At 49.3% G+C, this 12,500-nt stretch overlaps 2 protein-coding genes across 2 annotated transcripts in view; both read left to right on the top strand.

Annotated features, from left to right (window-relative positions):
• HMX3 (H6 family homeobox 3) overlaps nt 1-1,688 on the top strand; it is a 3,985-nt gene extending 2,297 nt beyond the window's left edge. The window contains exon 2 of the mRNA XM_081862031.1: nt 192-1,688. Coding sequence (XP_081718157.1) covers nt 192-853 — 662 coding nt within the window. The 3' untranslated portion in view covers nt 854-1,688. The remainder of the gene's footprint in view (nt 1-191) is intronic.
• The window catches only part of HMX2 (H6 family homeobox 2), a gene marked incomplete at its 5' end in the record, with an annotated part of 31,653 nt that continues 20,091 nt past the window's right edge, over nt 939-12,500 (top strand). The window contains one exon of the mRNA XM_081862032.1: nt 939-1,102. Coding sequence (XP_081718158.1) covers nt 939-1,102 — 164 coding nt within the window. The remainder of the gene's footprint in view (nt 1,103-12,500) is intronic.

The following is a 12,500-nucleotide window of genomic DNA, read 5'->3' as shown; positions in this document are numbered from 1 at the left end:
ACTAGGCTTACTCCCTCGTGAGTTCAGTCACAAGCCCACTTTCCAGGGAGTGAGCTCCACTCCGCTCAGCAGGGAGGAGAGAGAGAGAGAGAGAGAGCTTGACAGTCGTGCAGGGCTGACGGTGGCCTCGCTGGCTGCTCGGATCTTGACTTTTGCTCTTTGTGTGCGTGTGTCTTGCTGTTCCTCTGCAGTTTCCGTGGACAAAGCCTTCCTCAGAGACTCCTCGCCGGCCTCGGTGGGCACAGACAGGGACTCCCCAGACGAGCCCTTGCTGAAGGCCGAGCGAGAGGCGAAGGAGCTGGACTCCAAGAGCCCCGACGAGATCATCTTGGAGGAGAGCGACTCGGAGGAGGTGAAGAAGGAGGAGAGCGGCGCCGAGGACTGGCCAAAGCGCGAGTCGGAGGCGGGCAGCCCGGAAAAGAAGCCTTGCCGCAAGAAGAAGACACGCACCGTCTTCTCGCGCAGCCAGGTCTTCCAGCTGGAGTCGACCTTCGACATGAAGCGCTACCTGAGCAGCTCCGAGCGCGCCGGCCTGGCCGCCTCGCTCCACCTCACCGAGACTCAGGTCAAGATCTGGTTCCAGAACCGGCGCAACAAGTGGAAGCGGCAGCTGGCCGCCGAGCTGGAGGCGGCCAACCTCAGCCATGCGGCGGCGCAGCGCATTGTCCGGGTGCCTATCCTGTACCACGAGAGCGCCGGCGCCGACGGCGGGGGCAGCGGGGCGGGCGGAGGCGGCGGAGGCGGCCCGACGGCGGCCAGCGCGCCTGTCAGCCAGCCCCTGCTCACCTTCCCCCACCCCGTCTACTACTCGCACCCCGTGGTCACCTCCGTGCCGCTCCTGCGGCCCGTCTGAGGACTGGGCCTAGCTCAGACGGACAGGGGACGAGTCAGGGAGGCAGGAGGGGAACGGAGCAGGGAGGGAGGGGGGGAAGGAAGGCATGAGAAGGGGTCATGGATGGATGGATGGAAGGAGGGTGGCTTCTTTAAGAACCGCGTTGAGGGACAGCCACCCTCTCTTGCCTCTCGCAGCCCAGGCCTCCGGGACGAAGCGATCGCCCCCCATCACCAAGGACCAGCAGGAACCAAGCAAAGATTTGGCTGTGTAAGTAGCGCCCGGGTGCTCTGCGCAACGCCCGGCGTGGAGAGACTCTTCCCCTTCGCGGTTGGCTCCTTCTACTTTTGGGTTGTTCAGGAGGAGGACAGAACGGTCGTGGTGAGACCACCACAGAACTACAACCCGGGCTCTGTAGAAGTAGAGAGTGGGGGCTGATGAGAGCGCTTAGCTTTGCTCTGCTTTAAGGTGGATTTGGCTATTTAAAAAAATAAATGGAGAAGCGTTGCGCAAAAGGAGATCACCCTCGTGCACTGGTGGTGGTGGGGAGAAATCACGTGTCCAGATGGTGCCAAATGCTGGCGGGGAGAGGAGGGGGTGCTATGTTGCTTGGAAGCCTCCTGGCCTTATGGCCCTGGTCCACTTTTGAAAGGATCTGTTGGTCCTAACTGCCCGAGTCTCCAGTTCTCTGGGATCTCTAAGGAGAAAAGCGGCAAGCGTCACCGTGAACCATTTTTGACTTGATTATTTATGACACTCCTTATTTTATTCTGTTCCGGGTGCGTATATCTTTGGTTCTTTCTTTCTTTCCAGAATAATAATCATGATAATCATAATAAAAAAAAGATGTTGTGGAGAGCTGTAGTTCTTTGCCTTCCCCGGTCCCCGTTTCTTCTTCAAAGCAGCAGCTCCTCTGGTTTATACCGCTGACCTGTGCAATATTGTACGATTCTGAAAGCACTATAGGGTGTATTTTTGTGGGGGGAGTTGTAGGAGAGGAAATGTCGGGTTTTTGGGGGGGGAGAAGTGCACAAATATAACGGGGGAGACAAAAAAGCGGGGACGGACAAAAGGCAGCTGCTCCTGAACTCCAAACTTCACAAGAGGTCGAGTGTGTCGGGCGCTTTAAGTGATGGACAATCAGTCTCTTTAAAGACGAATTGTAACTTATTTGCTATTCTGTACAGCTTTCTTGTCAGTTTCAAGGAGGGCGCGTGGGGTTTTTCGCCTGAATGGGGTGGAATCTCGAATTCTTTCGTGTCAGTCTTTCTCACCTGTTGTCTGACAAATTATTTCCGGGCCTCCCCAGATTTATTCCCCTCCCCACCTTCTCCCTCTCTAGCAGGGATCAGTCCTATTTTTAAAATTTAAAGAAGAAGAAAATATTGTTATAAGAATTCAGTGTCGTGATTGGAGGGAGGGGCGGGCTGAAACAAATAAAGAAAACCTGTTCATTACTGGTGACGATGGTGGTGTTTTGCTTGATTATTTTAGAAACGGAAGGAGGGGACTTGGGGAAAGGAGAGATAACAGGTGTCCTAAACCGTCTCGCTAGTGGGACGCAGGGAAGCCCGCCTCTCCAACTCCAAGGGATCGCTGAACCTGCAGAGGTAGACAGAGGAGTCTTTGTTCTTAAAAAAAAAAAAAAAAAAAAAAAAAAGGCGGGGTGGGGGGAACGAGCCGGCCAGGTTTGCCTGCGCAGAGGAGACTTTTTCTAAAGCAGTTTTTTAAAAAACAAAAACACTCCACATAAGTCGAAAACGCCTGTTGCTGAGACTAGCAGGCGTTTTAGGGGCCTTGTAGACTTATGGATAATCGGCTGCGCCTTCGAAGTCCTACGTGCCGTCTCAGGTAAACGTTTCTGCTTCAGATCATCCATTCACAAACAAAACGACGCATTTTGGCTAAATTTACAGACCTCGTCGCTTTCGGTAGGCGAAAGAATCAGGAGACTGGGATAAAACTGAGAATCAGAGCAAAGGGGTTTTTTTTGTTTGAGGATGAGACTAGATCGGTGGGTTGTGGGGCTGGGAGGGTGGGGAGAGGGAGGGTGGGGAGAGAAGTCTTTTTTAAAAAAAAATAGGGGAGACGCTTGTGCTTGCAAGAACCGATGCGCTCTACGTCTGGTTTCGGCCCTTCTCCGCTCTCTCTGGAGTGTTCTGCAGTAGATAGCAGGCTGATGGCTTCACGCGCCGCGAGCAACGGGTTAAAAAACCCCTAGCGTCACAGCTAGAGACGGAGAAAGGCAAGCAGAGGGGAGGATTGATTTGCACAGCCTTTCTGCGCGCTGAAGTGGGCAGCGCGCGCCGCTTGTTCCAACTGTGAGTCGCCGCGTGGTCTCCTCCTCTCCCGCAGCTCAGCATTTGAACTCAAAACCCTGAGCCTTCGGCAGTATCAGATTGGCTGACAGAAGCATCTAATCGGGAAAGACGCGCGCTTGGTCCTTTTTTTTACTTTTGGAGAGACTCCGACTCTGGAGCCTTTCTGGTGTTCCTGGAGCTCTCCAAGCGCACGGGGCCGGGATTTGATTTCCAATCTGAGTGTATCTCTGTTGCAGAACTGCTCCAAAGCCGCAACACTCAGGGGCTGGGTCAAGGCACCTTGTACCCTAATAGAAACCCCCTCCTAGTCCCACTTTGAATCCGATTTCACTCCGGTTTGCCAATGTAAAGTGTTTCTAAGGGCCAAATCAGGCTGCTGGAGCTTTCCATTCAACTCCGAGAGAATGAAAATCATTGATGCTTACTACAGCTTTTTAATGAATTTGCTCTTCAACAGTTCATCCAAGAGAGGGAGGGAGGGAGAGAGAGAGAGAGAGAGAAAAGGTCATGGTTCTGTTGTTATTCACTCCAGAGAAAACTTACCCAGATAGTATTTTTCTGGGCGATTTTTGTTTTCTTTGTTCCATCTCTTGAGCTCAATTGGTACAGGGCGTGTGCTCTTCAATAGATCTTTGGGGCCCGCTTTGAGAGATAATATCGTTTTCCGTTTATAGAAAACTGTCGTGAATAATTCTCTGTGTGTATGTATGTATACAGTTGAGGCAAGGTTTCACCAGAAAAGAAAGAAACAAGAAGGAAGGAGAAGAGATAACCATTTATTTTCCTTTCGTTTGGGATTAAAACCTCTTGGCCTGTGTGATAAATGGAAAATAAACAGAAATGTAGAGTCAAAATACGATCTTCCTTGTGTCACCTGCAAACAAGCTGATGCCTTTGGGCTGTTTGCAATACTAACTTTGGGCCAAGCCACTAGCAATCCATTAAAAAGCCCTGTTGCAACAGCAAATATCTCCTTCCATTGGCGAACACCCTGCCGCAATGTTATCAAACGCCGAGAAAAATAACTTCTCTATTTGTGGTTAGTGCCTAGAAAACGGTTCCTGGCTCACCCTGTCTTTACTCAATCGAGAAAGGACCAGTTGGAGGCGAGCACAGCTTGTTGCCCCCCCCACCTTATTTCTTTATCTTTCTTTTATATGTTACACCTGCTTCTGTTGCCTGCAATTCCCCCTCCCCTCTCTGCCAAAGCGTTCCGGTTCAAAATGGCAACAGAGTCCCTATCTATTGGCTGAGACGCCAGGGTTTCCCCACTAGCCTATGTGTCCAGGGGTCAAGGCCTTATAACGCAGCCTTCTCCAACATGCCCCCCCCCCCATATAGGACTGTGGGGGTTGTACAACGCAGGTTGGCCAGTGTGAGAGCAGGATGCTGGTCTGATCCAGCAGACTCTTTTTAAGAACGTAAGGAGAGCCTTCTGCATCAGACCAATGACCCGTCTAGTGCAGCATCCTATTCCCACAGTGGCCAACCAGAGATTTTGGAGTACAACTCCCAGCAGTTTCGGCTGGTGCTCATGGCGCGTTGTAGTCCAACAACAGCTGGAGGGCACCAGCTTGGCGAAAGCTGCTGCGATTTAACGCACGGTGTCCTCAGACACTGCGATTAGGAACCTTTAGCTAGCTAGACAGTCAGTTGGCAAGGAGCAAGTCCTGATCCGCAGCCCACTTAATGACCCCGAATTCCTCCTTCATAAGACCAACTCTCAAGCCGCTGAGTTCAAAATCAAACTCCGGTACGCAGTGAGGAAATGGAGGTGTGGACAGGTCTTGGGCGCCCCTACGCCTCTCATTCTAACCTCTTGTTGACCTGAGGTCCATTCTCTCTGAAGGGCCCCAAGCAGGGGTTTCTCCTTCCTCCAGCCCCCTGAAGGAACCCGCTGGAAGGGAAGCACAACTTCTTCAGGTCTCTTGATCTGCCCCCTTCTCTCTCTCTCTCTCCCTCCGAGGCCCTTGCTTAAGTATAATTTCAGCTCCCTTCAAACGCAATCTGCAGCTCACTGAAATCGAGGTCCAAGGACCCACTTTTTAAAAAAGGAGAAGAATAGATCCAGGATGGACTCCTCAAAGTCTTGCTTAGAAAAAAGAAAAGCATCCACATTTCATCAAGCCAGAGATGTTTTAGTAGCAAGTGAGTGAGTGGGAAACGGCCACCCGAAAACAATTCCTGCGCGTCATTGCGCGCCAGCTATAGAGGTTTGCGTGGATAAGTCAGGCGCGCGCCCCTAGACAAACTTGCTTCGGTCTGCAAAGTGTGCTCTGGGCTGTTGAAGGCCCAGGGTTTTGATCTGGGGGTTAAGTAAGAGCCCTTGCTCACCCTCTCTTTCTAGGCCCGCACTTGGCCATCCCTAGCTAGGGCGCAAGGAACAGGCCTTCCCCGAGCCTCTGACCTGAGATCACATAGGCTGCGCTTGGAAATGTCAAACGTTTTATATGCAACTCGTGCGTTGAACTGGGGCTCCTTTGTAGTGGACAGTAAAGAGAGCTTATTTCTCTTCTAAAAAACAATACGTGGAAGTAACCACTCAGCCCCAATGGATTGTTGTACCTTTTTTTTAAATAATAATAATGGTTCCAAACCAAACAAATCTCTTGGAAACCACCAAGGCAAGCCTGTTTGGTCTCAATTCAAAGGCATTTGCTGCCATTTCTTAATCTGCAGCCACTCCACCGCCACTTCTCTTTATTGCCGAAATTGGACTCTGACAAATCTCTGCCTTTGTTTGTCATGCAAGAGAGGGAGAGTCTACTTTATCTTCCCCTGTTCCCTTCTGTCTCTCCTCCCCCCCCCCCCCACCTTCGCCATTCCTTTCTTTAAAGCTCCAGTGAACAGGACTCGCTCGGATGTTTGTATTAGCAACATACATGTATTTCTTTTATTTAGGAGTAAATAGAGGCTTGCTGTGTATAGGCAACAGCAGGCACCAAGATATAAAACTTCCTCGGGACTTCAGATCTGGCGGGGGAAGAATTCAGCAGACTTGGCGGAGATTAAAACGCAGAGCAGACGCCGCCTCCAGCAGCCAACAGCTCTGTAGAGTTTAGCAGAAGAACTGAAAGAGGTAATTCGATTGAAACATCTTGCTCTGTGGGGAAGGGGTATTTTACACGTACCTTTTTTAAAAAAGTTTCTACCTCGTCCTTGGACCCGGAAAGTAACGCGAGAAGGATGCTGGGCGGAGAGGGGAGAAGGTAGGATCAGTTTGAAAAAGGAAAGAAAGTTGGCCAAATAAACCTAGCTATGCAAACTGTGAGATCGGAGAGGGGAGTAAAAAATAATAATAATCTGCTGGAAATTCAAAACGGGGGTGGGTTCCTCAACCTCCGCCTGCCTCCCCCCGCCCCGGAATGTGCTGCAAGTGTCTCTGTAACAATCACTTTGCTCTATCGACTTAGCATAGTGTGTGCAAACGGAATGAGAAGCCCATTAAGAGCATTAACAGATTGGCCTGGCATAATACAGCAGCTCATATTGATCGCCAAACGTCTGTAAAATATTGTTTCAAATGAATCTATTGTTCCTGTGTGCTCTTTTCGTCAGTGTTGATGACCTTGGGATGCTCGCAAACAGGCAAATTATCCTTTCAGGGCTCAATCTGATTAAGCAACCCTCCTTTTCTCCCCTTACATCCTTGCTAACTTGGCAATGAGCAGCGAGGGGGCTGGGAGGGCGCAGGATATATAGGCGTTCCGTGGCAGAGCTCTGAGGTGGGGCAGGCATGAGGTTCAGAGCCCAGAGCAGGGCTGAACAGACTTCAGGCTTGGCGGGATCTGCTTTGGGTTGTGGTTTCGCTTTAAAATAGAATCATGAAATCCACCCATCGGAGCCTGGCGCAAAAGTCATTCCCTTAGATCGAAAGAATTCTGAACCCAGAAAAGGATTCTGAGTGTCAAAACCGAATAGTGCCCCAGACCTTCCACACTCAAATCCTCTCTCCCCCTCTTCATTTCAGCTGGGTTATTTATTCGTTTCCTGCTTGGCAGGGGGTTGGACTCGATGGCCCTTGTGGTCTCTTCCAACTCTATGATTCTATGATTTAGGGAGGAGATAGCATTTGGTTGCTGCCATTGTTTAAATAATTGCCCTTGAGGAATCCTTGCTTATCTACTTCAAATCACCCAGAGATCTATCAGTAGCACCACATTTCTGCCCACCACTGACCTAGAGAACAGTCATTACAGGGACACCTGAAATGCAGATCTAAGTTTGTTTAGTCAGAAGCAAGTCTTGTGAAGCACTCTGAAACTTACTCCCTAGCAAGCCTGTTTAGGATTACACTGTTGGGTGTCCTTAATCATAGAATTCGTTGCCTACCCTTGACTGTAGTCCTTGTCCCATATTACTTCCCTTGCTCTACTAAGGCTGAAGTTCTACAAGAATAGGCCCCATTGAACTCAGGAAGACTCATTTTGGAGTAAAGGTAGCACAAGGCTGGGCTGTTAACTGCTGCATTTTAGCAAAATTCTCCCAATACAGCACACGCACTGTGTTCCAGTGATTAGAGTTTTTGGTTTGCATCTGGGTGTGCCCCATCCTGCATTTCATTCAAAGATTTATTGTGGGAGCCAAGGGGAAAGAGAGAAAGGTGTCATTTCTCCTTATCCATCATTTTTGCCCCTCTATCTGTAAAACTGAAGGGACTTGCCTGCTTTGAGGGCAGGAAATGAAGACTTGAATCTGTTTTATTTTTTTACTCTAAAACCACTGCTAATGCTGTTGTTGTTGAATCATGAGGTTGCTGGAGGGAGATTGAAAAGAACTTCATCCTTGATCTTAAAGTAAGCTAGAGGTGGGAGACTTGTGTCCATTCAGAGGTTGCTGGACTGCAGTTCCCATCATACCTAGTCATTGGCTACAATATCTGGGGATGATGAGAGTTGGGAGTTCAGCAACTTCTGGAGTGCCACAGCTGCCCCAACCCTTGCAGCAAGTGGAGAAGTCAGGTCCTCTAGTTCTAACAGAAAACAGTGAACATGTCAAGTTGAATAGAATGAAGGCTTATCTTCTAATAGCCGGATCCATAATGCACAGGAAGCATATTTGAGAATGCTTATGGTGGATCAGTTACACATTATCACCCTATAGCCATTCTTGAAGCCATAACTTGAAGGGTTTGACTTGAAGAAGGTTTTCCACCCTTTAGGGCTTGGGAGTGTTAATCAGGGAGGTTCTACTTTGCTTAAGTGTTGATCCCCCACACTGTGAAAAGTTTCATCTACTGATGCCTGCAGACCCCCTTCTCTCTCTCTTAAATCTGGTCAGCTTGTTAGCTCTTTTTCACTGGAGGATTTTAAGCAAAGGCCGGGTGGCTGTTTGTCAGGGATACCATAGTTGCCAGCTGCATTGCAGATGCTGCATTTTAAGCAGGGGGTTGGGCTAGGTGACTTTTATGGTCCCTCCTAAGATTGGGGTGTGTGAATAAGGATGAAACCCTATGACAGGGGTAGCCAATGTGGGGCCCTCTGTTGTTTTACTTTGCAAGGTGAGCTGAACCCTTTGCTGGGGAAAGTGGCTGCAATAGCACACAGAGACACTTGGTGTGGACAGACATGAAAACTTAGGCTTATTACAGAAAATACATGTTTTATAGAAAGGAGTTCCAGTTCTAACTAATTATGTTGGGAGGTGCAAGGGAGCCACCTTGCTCCTTGCACCCGGCAGAGATACATCAAAATATGACCTCTCTCCAAGAGGGTTCAAGGGAAAATGTGAAGGAGGCAGGAAGAGATAGCTGCAACCTGAGAATATCATTCTACCATCAAAGAAAAGGTCAGCGCAGAGATCAAAGGACAATGAGACAGTTTAGAAATTTGGAGGCTCCCTTTTCTGTCTGCTTCAACCCCATGCAAATCCCTAAGCAAGCTGAGTTGTGTGCTAACACTTTCAATGCCTTCCAAGTGTTGTGGATTACAACTCCCATCAACCCCAACCAGCATGGCTGGTGGTTAGGCATGATGGGAGTTGGAGTCCAGCAATATCTGGAGACATAGGAGCCAACTCCTAGGGGCCAAGGTCCCTTCAGCCGCCCTGCCCAATAAAATATTTGAGGGGGCTTGACTCCCAAAGTTGGTGGAGATTGCTATTCAAATGGTGTGTGTGCACCATGCAGGGTGGGGCTTACCTGCCCCCCCCCATTTTATTCAAGTTGGCACGCCTGTCTGGAGGGCACCACTTGGACTCCCCAGTCCCATTGATTTCAGTGGGATCAATGGCTTGGCAGCTGTTTGCAACCACATCAGTTGGGTCTTCTTCCTCTCCTTCTCCAGAAAGTGTTTGTTTTCTGAATCAGACTAACCAAATACCATTTCTTTTAAAAAAATGTGGCTAGACACCAGTTTTCAATAATGCATTTACGTAATAAGGAGTTTTCAGTGATTCTGGCAGGCATCTACAACTTTTGTCTCCATTAGTTAATTCCGGCAAAGACACAAATTCCTTTGAACTCCTGAGTTTGCATGGTGTTGGCCCAATGCAAAGAAGAATAGCATCACTCCTTTTAAGATGAAATGTAGGTTCTGCAACAGTGTAGAGATGGTAATGGCAAAATCCCTATTGATCTGGTTTTGACTGGACTTCTTAATCTGTAGTTGGCCTACTTGAAAATTCCATTGAGAGGCGTGAGCCTGACTACAGCATGAGGTGTTTTGGATCTGTTTGTCATCCTCTGATCTTAGGCTGCTCAACTAGTTATGCTGAACAAAGTGGCAGTGAATTAGAGTTCCTGAGTTGTGATCTGTACGCCTTTAGATAACAAATGGGGGGGATTACGGTATATTTTTTTGGTTGCTTCCTGGAGAGGAAAGGATAAACAACACTCCGCTGTAGTAGAAAACTAGTCCATCAAAGAGAAGGGTTTGGCAGACCACTCACTAATGTGCTAGTTTAGTAAATGCAGCGAGCGTTAAAGAAAGCGGGGAAGCATTCAGAATTATGACACCACCGCTCCCCGCCTCTCCCCCAAGATCGCAGTATAAAACGCACATCTCTGAATTAAGAGCAAAGTAGTGCAGTGGTTAAAGCAGGGAGGCCAGAAGTTCAAATCCCCATTCAGTCACGAACCTCATTGGATGACCTTGAACCAATCAAAAATAAAAGGGGTGGGGGAGAGGAGCCGCTGCCCTGAGCAATCTGGAAGCCGGTTTGAAATGTGCGTAATAACAACAGACATTCTCTTACCGAGCAATGCGTAAAATGCGTAAAGGCGCTTCTTGTTTGGAAACGAAATCCATCCGAAAGTGGAGCTGGCATCTCACCAGAAGCGCACGAGGGAAACCAAAACCTCTGATCCAAAGCCTATAGATTGACATCGGGAGCACCGATTGCCACACACCGAGTGCTTGGGGCGGGGAGGGTGCTTAGATTTTATGTTTCCAAAGACAAGGAACTAGAGTCATCTCCAATGTGAGAACGCTGGTCTTCTCTCGCTCCCGACCACTTTAAGATCACTGTAAGATCAGAGTTAGATGAACCAGGCTTGCGTTTTGTTCTTCATAATTTGGTGGGTGGGGAGGCAGCTTTTCTGACACTACTGTCGGCGTAAAAGCGCGTGGGTTTTCGAGACAGGCAGAATTCTGCAGCCGGCACAAAAGTGCTTGGTCCCTGCAAGGATCTCTAGGTCGAAGGCGAGGCCATGATATAAACCTGATCTCTGAGAAATAGTGTAGGGTTGTGGTCGGCTCCCCTCAGGAAAAAAAGTACAGTGGTACCTCGGGTTAAGAACTTAATTCCTTCTGGAGGTCCGTTCTTAACCTGAAACTGTTCTTAACTTGAGGTACTACTTTAGCTAATGGGGCCTCCCGCCGCGCCGCCGCCGCCGCACGATTTCTGCTCTCATCCTGAAGCAAAGTTCTTAACCCGAGGTACTATTTCTGGGTTACCGGAGTCTGTAACCTGAAGCGTCTGTAACCCGAGGTACCACTGTATATCCTAAGCACTGGAAAAAGCACAGAACAGAGCAATTGACCTTTCCAAGCGCCTGGAGTAGACTAGCGCCTTCGGTGCCTTGGGGAGGCCTTGCGAGCCTATGCTTTTCCTATATTCAGTGGGATCTACTGTTGGGTAAGGACACATAATAGTGCAACCCCAATAAATGTAAGGTTATGAATGGTGTGAACGGGAACAAAGGAGAAGGACTTGTGTCCAGTCAGATCAATCTAGTGGGGAATCCCAGGCACCGGGGCGAATGAGGCCCTCCAGAACTCTCCTCAGGCCATGAGATGTTGCTTCCAACTGCGATGGTGCCTCTTGGCTGCCTAGGTGGAGAGACGGAGAAGGGTAGCGATCTCTGGGTTTTTCGTGGCTCGAAAACAGCCTACTGAAAAGAGTCACTTTTACTTATAGCTACGGCTGCCGCCACCAGCCTGTGGCCCCTGGGACGCTGCCTGTGACAGAATGGGACCCTCGGGCTGAAGACGGTTCCCCCCATCATGTCTACACCAAGGGGTGGAACCCAGGGCTTTGGACTCAGCTCCCCTCAACCCCAGCAATAGCCGGGGGATGATGGGAAATGGAGTGCAGCAAAGAAAGAAAGTGGGGAGCCGCATAGGTTTTCCATCCCTGGTCTAAGATGACTGGTAGCTACCGGTACTCTCCAGGATTGCAGACCGAAAGTTGTCCCAGCCATATCTGGGGATGCCAGAGACTGAACTTTTGCGTATAAAGCTGATGTTTTCCCACGGATCTATGGCCCAATCCTCACTTAAACGAAATGACATGTGGTCCTGGAAGACAGAGGAAAGCACCCTTTTCATGAATTAATAGTGAGCAGTGCACCCCTACGTATGTTTATTCCGAAATAAATATCACCAAATAAGTGTCTAGATAGGGTTATAGCCTATGGCAGGGGTAGCCAACGTGCTGCCTAGCTTGCAGATGTTGCTGAACTACATCTCCCATCATCCCTGACCACTGCCCATGCTGACTGGGGAGTTAGGGTCCAACAGCATCTGCAGGATGTCTGTCCCAGGCCTATGGCATGGGATTTATTGTTGGGGTGTCCAGACGCAAACGAGGGCAGAATTCCTGCCACTTTAATAGAAGTAGAAGAATGGCCTCTGGGAGACTATAGGCAGCCACGGTCAATCAGCCTAGTAATAGATTCATAGAGTTGGAAAGGGACCCCGTGGATCATCTAGTTCAGGGTTTCCCAAATCTGGGTCTCCAGCTGCTTTTGGACTACAGTTCCCATCATCCCTGACCATTGGTCCTGCTGGCAAGGGATGATGCCCGTTGTAGTACAAAAAATCAACAGCTGGAGACCCAAGTCTGGGAAACCCTGATCTAGTCCAACCCCCATGCAGTGCAGGAATATGTACCCATGGGGGATCAAA

The sequence above is a fragment of the Podarcis erhardii genome (assembly GCF_964252035.2).
Source record: "Podarcis erhardii genome assembly, chromosome: 5".
NCBI classification, from domain to species: Eukaryota; Metazoa; Chordata; class Lepidosauria; order Squamata; family Lacertidae; genus Podarcis; species Podarcis erhardii.
Note: the sequence above shows the minus strand (reverse complement) of the source record. Positions and strands in the feature narration are given on the sequence as shown.